The following is an 8,737-nucleotide window of genomic DNA, read 5'->3' as shown; positions in this document are numbered from 1 at the left end:
GCCATGTCATTCTGGTGTGGGTTCCTTGGGTCGGGGTACAGAATGGGGCCTGCCAGCTGCACTAACTTCATAGGGTTGGCCAGGAGCTGCATGCGTGTTAGGGAGGCAGTGGACGGAGAGTTAGTAGTGTCCGAAGAGGTACCCGTGAAGAGACGAAGGTTTTAATTGTGTGTTAGTGAAGTTAGGTCTGTTTTGAGATGGTTCCTGAGGTTGTGAAGACATAGAATAGTCTCAGAGTGAAGCTTTGTGGTGTTGTGAAGGTAGAAACTGGTGTTGTAGTGGAAGTTTGTGGTGTTGTGAGAGCTCCAGTTGTGTTGGTAAGGTTAGGTCTGTTCTGAGATGGTTTTTGAGGTTGTGAAGACAGAAAGTAGTATTATAACATGTGTTTGTGGTGTTATGAAGGCTCCATTAGTGTGTTAGTAGCATTAGACAAGTCCTACAACAGTTATAAGAATCAGAATCACAAAAACAGTATTAGAATCCATAAAAGCAGAATTAGGAAGGATTCAGAAACCAGGAAGATGAGAAACAGAGGTGCCAGTGAAGAAAACATCATTAATTAGCTAATACTGATGTCAGAGTGTTAATATGAATTGAAACGCTTCCTTAGAATACCCTTGTGAATAAATCAGGCAAGTTAGTATAATTTCCAAGTTAAATACCAGACACCCAAGATAATATTAATGTGAAGAAGTGCGTTAAAGTGAAAGAAAATGGGTGACTAGGTGAGGAGGTGAAAGAGTGAATGAAACTAGAGATGAATGAGTGAATGGATGAGAAACTGAGAGTACATGCTGGTTAGTGGGTGAATGAGTCTGTGGGTAAGCATGACTGAGAGAGAGAGAGAGAGAGAGTCAGAAAACAGTAAAAAAAAAAAAAACAATAAGGAAGAATCAGTCAGGATATAATGAAAGTCAGGCCAGTAAGTCAGTCAGTCAATCAAGAGAGTCAGTCAATCAAGGTGTACAAGAGTCAGTTAGTCAGTCAGTCAGTCGTTCAGTCAGTCACTCAGCCAGTCAGTCAGTCAGCCAGCCAGCCAGTCAGTCAATCAAGTGTAGCTCAGACTGTACCAAAAGAATGAACAAGAATGAGGCTGCATCATGTCAGTCACCCAACCAGCCAGTCAGCCAGCCAGTCAGCCAGCCAATCAGCTAGTCAGTTTACAGCGGCAGAGTCAACCAGAGTAAGGCCACAAGACATAAAGGCACCATTGCTCACCTCCGTCACTGCCTTCAGAGCATCCTGCCGGCACTGTGGGGGTGGGTACAGCAGCATTCGGTGTAGCAAGCTCTCCAGCACTGGCCGCATCTCCCCCACACTCCCCATCGTCACCACCAAGCCACACACCACCCTGGAAAAACACCGTGATGTCCTGAGAAACAAGCACCTCACCATCTGTCACCACCAAGTCAAACATCACCATACTTATAACACTAGTCTGTACCTCCACAACCCGAGTGCCTGTTTTATTATTCGACCTTGATAACACGTCATTGGAGCCTTCACAACACCACAAATGCAGGATGTAACACTAATTTCTACCTTCATAACACCACCACCACCACCACCACCACTATCTACACAAACACACAAGCCACCCACACAACCCAAATATGGAAAAAAAAAAAAAAAAGACAAAACACTGGGGGAAAAACAGGAAAAGTTCTGGGAAAAACATCAACGACCATCTGGAAAAACATGAAAAAATCTGAAAAAATAGCAAAAATACCTAGAAAACTTCACAAACAAAAAAAAACATGAGAAAACAAAGCATCATCAGCAAAAAAGACACCAAATCTTTAAGCTATATCTCCCACAATCCTCACACATCTTCACAAAACATTAAAAACACCATGGATTTATCACAGACCACCACCACCACTACTACCACTACCACCACCACCACCACCACTCACCCATAAATTGCTCTGGCCTGTTGGTTATTGAAGAGAGGGCCGGGGTGAGCCATGCAGCCTGACCCCCTCCCCATCTGGCCCTCTGCCCTGCCTGACACCCTGGCCAGGCGGTGCGAGACAGGGGTGCCCAGCAGTGCCACCAGGGCCGGACACAGTCTCTGCCACAGCGCTCCAGTTAGCAGGGTGGAGCAGTAAGCGGATGTCCCTGTGTGGATGAATGAGTTTGTTATTGTTTTGTCTGTAGGGATGGAGAGATTAGGTTTTGGAGAGAGAGAGAGAGAGAGAGAGAGAGAGAGAGAGAGAGAGAGAGAGAGAGAGAGAGAGAGAGAGAGAGAGAGAGAGAGCAAACATAGAAAAACAGACAGAGATTGAGACAGAAAAAGATAGAAACCAAAAAACAAGAAAAAACACAATAAACAAAAAAACACGTAAACAACACACACACACACACACACACACACACACACACACACACACACACACACACACACACACACACACACACACACACCAGAGGAAGAGGTTAACGAGCCACCTTCCGAGGGCTTGTGCAGGTGAACTAGTGTCTCGGGCTGGGAGAGACAGGTGAGCAGGGTCTTGGTGCACTCCAGCAGGTAAAGGGCAGGGATCTCAGGGTTCTTTTTGTCCTCCTCATGTCTGTGAGAGAGAGAGAGAGAGAGAGAGAGATTTATAGCCAATGCATAATACAAGATTTTAGTTTTTATTTTGACGGTTAGACTTTCATAAATTTGTAGCTTTTTTGGGAGTCATGTAGTAGTAGTAGTAGTAGTAGTAGTAGTAGTAGTAGTAGTAGTAGTAGTAGTAGTAGTAGTAGTAGTAGTAGGTTAGGTTAAGTTAAATTACTACTATTCTATTTATTAGTTTACTGTGGTATTTAATTTGGTTCACCCCTGGCCCTTCACACTAAGGTCGTCCCATCCCCTGCACCTCCTCCACTCCTAAGACCACAGCAAGACCCCCACTGTACACACTAGTTCACTCCTGCCCTTCACACTAAGGCCATCCGCTCCCCTGCACCTCCTCCACTCGAGACCACAGCAGGTAAGGTTAGACGAGGTAACGCACAAACAAATACCTATCACTATCACCACCACCATCATCACCATCACCACCACCATCATCACCATCACCACCACCATCATCACCATCACCACCACCTCACCTCTTTGCCTCCATCAGTTTGTCGGCGATGAAATTGATGACAGGAACCGACTCATCAAAGGCTGGAGCTATAAAGTCCCCCTCCTCCTCCTCCTCCTCTTCTTCCTCGTTCTTCCTCTCCTCCTCGCCTACCTCCTCCTTCCTCCTCCTCCCCTGTGCGTTGCTGAGGTAATTCTTTTCTTGCTCCTCACTCTCCTCCTCTGTAATAGTGATGAGGTTAGGTTAGGTTAGGTTAGGTTAGGTTAGGTTAGGTTAGGTGAGGTTAGGTTAGGTTAGGTTAGGATGGTGAGGAGAAATGGTGATGATAATGATGGTAGGGAGGAAATTGTGGTGAAATGATAGTGATGAATGAGGAGATGTAGATGTTAATTGTGATGAGGGTGAGGAAGGGAAAGAATTGATGATGATGATGATGATGATGATGATGATGATGATGATGATGATGATGATGATGATAAAAAGAAAGAAATAAGGAATATATAGGAAGGTGATAATGACTGAAACAAAAGAAAAAGATTAAATGAAGATAAGAAACAATAAAAAATAGGAAAAGAAGGCAAAGGAAAGGAAGAATGATAAAAAATAATAACAGAATTTACAAAAAGATAAAAAAAAAAATAAAAAACAAGATGAACCACGAAACCAAACAATAAACAAAACAAAACAAAAAATAACAAGAAAAAAAAAAAATTACAAAACAAGAAAAATAAACAAACTAAGAACACACACACACACACACTCACTAAGCTGCCTGACGAGGTGTGCGATGGCTTGTGACGCGGCAGACTGGGCAGCGGTGCGTAGGGCAGCCCCCCCCCTCCCGTAGGCCAGGCCACAGACCCCCACCACCTGCGTCACCAGCTGGCCGGAGGTGCTCACCCCCGCCACACAGCTCATGTTTAGCACCACCTGTTAGGGGTGATGGGTAAGGGAAGGGGTGAAAAGGTGAAGGGGTGAAGGGGTGAAGGGGTGAGGGGGTGAGGGAAAGGGTTCACTGTGTCATTATTTATTTATTTTTCTTGTTTGTTTGTTGAGTTAAAAGTTTAAATGGGTTGTTTTAAATATCTTTTCTTTCTTTCAATCTCTTGTTTCTTCTTTCTCTCCTCTTCCTGCTCTTTTTTTTCTTCTAATCTCCCTTCCTTCACTGATAAACCTTTCCGTCCTATTCCTTCCTTCCTATGTCTCCTCTACTAACAAACATTTTCTTTCCATCTTTCCCTCCTCCTCCTTTCTTCCTTCCATCCCATCTCCCCCTTCATTGACAAATCTTTTCTTTCCTTCCTTTCCTCCCATCCCTCCTCTTTCCTTCCTTCCCATTCATTCTCCACCCACAAACCTTCCCTCCTTCCCATCTCTCCATCTTTTTCTTCCAATTCCTCCTCCTCCCAATTCCTTTCCTCCACCAGCACCATCCCCTTCACTCTCATCTCCCTCCACCTTACTGTCACTCCTCCACTCATCCCTCCATCAGCCACACACCTTGAGGAGCTCCACCTGGGTATCCTCACTCTGCTGGGGGAGGGAGTGGAGGGTGGACAGCACCTGAGCCGCCAGCCAGGTACTCTCGTCATCTTCCTCATACCCGCTGTGGAACTGAGTGTCTCGCAGCAGCTGTGTTGGGGGAAGGAGTGTTAGTGGTGGTGGTGGTGGTGGTAGTAGTAGTTATAGTAATAATGTGATTTGTCTTTAATTTTTTCTCTCTTTCTCTTTTTACATGTGTGTGTGTAGTAGTAGTAGTAGTAGTAGTAGTAGTAGTAGTAGTAGTAGTATTTGTGTGTGTGTGTGTGTGTATGAGGTATGAATCTCTCTCACTTATTTAAAAATGATAAAAATATGATTAGTTATTATACATTAAATCTGAAGAATAATACAACAATCTCTCTCTCTCAAAACTTCCCTTGCCCCCTTCCTTCCCCTTTCTTACTCCTAAATATTACCCCTTCCTTTACCCTCCCTTCCCTCCACCCCCACTCCCTGCCCCGCATCACCTTGTAGTAGCCGGAGACAGCGAGGGTCACCAGCTTGGACTGCCTGCTCTCCAATGCCCCCTGCAGTGCGGCCAGGCAGAGGGACCGCAGCTGGTGGGGGGGTGACCGCAGCAGCCCCGCCTGTGACTCCAACACGTCTGAGATAAAAAATGATTATAAGGAACAGGTACAACAAGGTACACAATTTCCAAACAAAGGTGCTGATGTTAACCTAACTATATCAGAAATGCAGTAAAATATCTCTCTCTCTCTCTCTCTCTCTCTCTCTCTCTCTTGTACCTAACGTAATTTAACTTTTTCAGAAACACAGGTGCTCATATTAACCTATTTCAGGAATGCAGTACAATTTGGGTTTCTGGATAAAGGGTGATCTCTCTCCCTCTCTCTCTCTCTCTCTCTCTCTTGTACCTAACTTAACAATTTCCAAACACAGGTGCTGATGTTAACCTAACTATATCAGAAATGCAGTACGATTCTCTCTTTGGGTGTTTCTGGGTAAAGAGTGATCTCTCTCTCTCTCTCTCTCTCTCTCTCTCTGGTACCTAACGTAACTTAACTATTTCTGAAACACAGTAGAATCTTTCCCTTTGGCTGTTCCTGTATAACAACAACAACAACAACAACAACAGCTTAAAAAAATAAATAAATAAAATAAGATAAAACAAACAGATAAAAAGAATTGACTAGATCTTCACAACCCTAACAATAACAACAACAACAACAACAACAACAACAACACCTCACCTTTAGCCTGCGTACAAGCGAACCGCAATTGTGAGTGTTTGGAGGGCGAGGCTTCCCTGTACAAAGCCTCCAGGACCTCCTCCATGATGCTGCCTTGTGCCACCAACACCACCACCACCACCACCACTGCCTCGGGGCCGCTACACCTGCCTGCTGCCGCCTTTACTGCTACTGCTGCTGGTACTTGAGTGCGTCTCTGCTGCGGCCCTCCATCCACTGGCCTGAAATGGGTTAAATTACATTAAGTTTGTGAATTTAACTTATTCTGCTTATTTCAAGACACTAACTAATTATTTCTGGGTAAAACTTCAATTTAAACCCACCTGACCTGACCTGACATAACCTCAACCCACTCATTTCTAGACAGTGGCTATTAATTTCTGGGCTAAAATACGATGCCTTGTTTCCAATTAAATCATGATCTACCCAATGAGGAGATTAGCAACAAAATTAATGAACTGAATTAATATAAACCTAACCTAACCCTCATATAGAAAACCTAATGGTATTTCAGTATTATCCAACAGTAGCAGTTGTAGTAGTTGTTGTAAAGAAGAAGAAGAAGAAGTTTAGAGTTAATGGAAGTTTTAGAAGAAGGAAAAATAAAAAATTGTAGTAGTAGAAGTAGTGGTGGTGGTGGCAGTGGTGGTGGTACCATATGGTAGAATATACACACACCGCGAACCACATAACTCACAAAACACACACACACACACACACACACACACACACACACACACACACACACACACACAAATCCCACAACTACACACACACACACACACACACACACACACACACACACTCATGCATAAACAAACCATAAACACCACCACCATCACCAATTCTTCTTTCACGATTTCCAGGGAATACGTATGGTGAATAATGGTGACCTGGATCCTTAATTAATAGTGTATCCCTTATCTTGGTGTCAGAGGGGGCAGGAAGTCAGGGGAGAAGGGATAAAGGTGAAATATGTAAAAGTAAACAAAGTCGCACCAACCTGTCTATCTGTCCGCTGGTGTCGAATTGCAGGTTTTCTACGGCGCCTTTTTCTTATCTGGCAACAGCGTTACCAGATTGTTTTAGCCATATTATCGTACTACACAGGTTGAAATTATTGTACTTCTGGTAAAATGATCGTACATATGTAATTATTCCAAATATTATCCAAAACTGCCACTTTCCAATTTTACCAGAAGTGCAATAATTTCAACCTGTGTAGTACGATAATATGGCCAAAACAATCTGGTAACGCTGGTGAGGACTTGCGCCAGCCAGTACTAAGTACTACTGGGTAACCACGGCTACACAGTGGCTGCCAAGGCTTACCCATGAGTTAAACCTTCTTTAGTTGGTAATGAAGAAGGCGTGGACTCTAGCATTGGACACCCGAAGGCAGCAGTGGGTGAAAACAAGCAAAATAAAGAAAAGTTTGGCTGTGAGAAGGTGCTAGACAGCCAGTCATAGTGAGGAGGAGGCAGGAAGGTACATCACATTTTACCAGAAGTGCAATAATTTCAACCTGTGTAGTACGAAAATATGGTCAAAACAATCTGGTAACGCTGGTGAGGACTTGCGCCAGCCAGTACTAAGTACTACTGGGTAACCACGGCTACACAGTGGCTGCCAAGGCTTACCCATGAATTAAACCTTCTTTAGTTGGTAATGAAGAAGGCGTGGACTCTAGCATTGGACACCCGAAGGCAGCAGTGGGTGAAAACAAGCAAAATAAAGAAAAGTTTGGCTGTGAGAAGGTGCTAGACAGCCAGCCATAGTGACAAGGAGGCAGGAAGATAGATCACAACCACAGGAAAGGTAAGGTCAGGAAGTGTTAGAATAAATTTAGGTAACTTAACGTAACTTTTTAATGAATAACTGAACAATTCACGGTTTTAACTCATTTTAACGCATCTCACCTAACCTCCAGCACAATATATCCCTGTGTCAGCCTCGTCTCGTTGCTAAAAATCGTAATATTTAACTTAATGAAAATGTAAACAATCTGGGTGGTCTCTATTTATTAGCAATTATCTATCTTATCTTTGAGTGTTTTAAACCAATACTGTCGCAAAGCGGAGCCACATGACCAAGCTTTAATATCCGCTCGTTAGATATACCTGCCATTACTTAGTTTAAGTTTGGTGAGGGTTTAAATGAGTGAGAAGGGTTGGTCGTCCCCTCCACTGGCCCCCGACCGCCATCTTGGATAAGGCTCCAGCCCCCTCCGATTCCAATACTATTTTTTCGTATTTCCTAAGTATTTTATTTCGGCTTGTAGTTAAGATTTTATGGTTTGTAAAAATATTTTGTTGTTTTTTAAGTTATTTGAGCGCGTGTGTTGCGTGAAAAGTGGTGATTTTGGCGTTGTTTTTGTGTAAATAAGAGGGCCGTTTTCGGCGTATTTTTTTACGGTCCCCAAACTCAATTTTTTATTTCAGCCTGTACTAGGTTCTTATTGGTTTTAAAAAATAGTTAGTGTTTTTTTAAGTATGTTGCCGTCCCGCTCAGTGAAATGCGTGCACCGTACACTTGTTTTTATTCGTGTTCAACTTCCAATAATATTGAATTTTTTTTCGGTAGATTTTTTTATTTGTGCTTGTAGCTCACTTTAAATGGTTTTAAAAAATAGTTCAGATTTTTTAAAGTGTTTTTCGTTATGTTTAAGCCAGAATGGGTGGACATTTGAACGATTTTAAATGGGGTGAAAATTGCAACAGTTTCCAGATACTTCTTTTTAAATATCTTTAATACTACTGCGTTTTGAAATGTGTTGTTATTTGTGGCCTTAGTTAAAATGTGTGGCAAGTCTTAATTTATAAAGCATTCCTGTCTAGCTGCGTTTTTTAGAGGGGTCATTTTCAAAATGATATACGTACGTACGTAAATAACAGCCGCTGTGACGTC

The 8,737-nt window shown here is 43.0% G+C and overlaps 1 protein-coding gene across 1 annotated transcript in view; it reads right to left on the bottom strand.

The window, feature by feature from the left end:
* LOC135092977 (brefeldin A-inhibited guanine nucleotide-exchange protein 3-like) overlaps positions 1 to 6,928 on the bottom strand; it is a 23,797-nt gene extending 16,869 nt beyond the window's left edge. Inside the window, 10 exon segments of the mRNA XM_063991802.1 lie at positions 1 to 86; positions 1,219 to 1,351; positions 1,917 to 2,121; positions 2,428 to 2,573; positions 3,100 to 3,298; positions 3,842 to 4,007; positions 4,578 to 4,709; positions 5,087 to 5,223; positions 5,831 to 6,051; positions 6,834 to 6,928. The exon segment at positions 1 to 86 is cut by the window's left edge and continues 12 nt beyond it. Of these exon segments, the coding sequence (XP_063847872.1) occupies positions 1 to 86; positions 1,219 to 1,351; positions 1,917 to 2,121; positions 2,428 to 2,573; positions 3,100 to 3,298; positions 3,842 to 4,007; positions 4,578 to 4,709; positions 5,087 to 5,223; positions 5,831 to 5,915 (1,289 nt within the window). The 5' untranslated portion in view covers positions 5,916 to 6,051; positions 6,834 to 6,928.
* Between the last annotated feature and the right edge of the window lie 1,809 nt (positions 6,929 to 8,737).

The sequence above is a fragment of the Scylla paramamosain genome, chromosome 41, assembly GCF_035594125.1.
Source record: "Scylla paramamosain isolate STU-SP2022 chromosome 41, ASM3559412v1, whole genome shotgun sequence".
Taxonomy (NCBI): Eukaryota; Metazoa; Arthropoda; class Malacostraca; order Decapoda; family Portunidae; genus Scylla; species Scylla paramamosain.
Note: the sequence above shows the minus strand (reverse complement) of the source record. Positions and strands in the feature narration are given on the sequence as shown.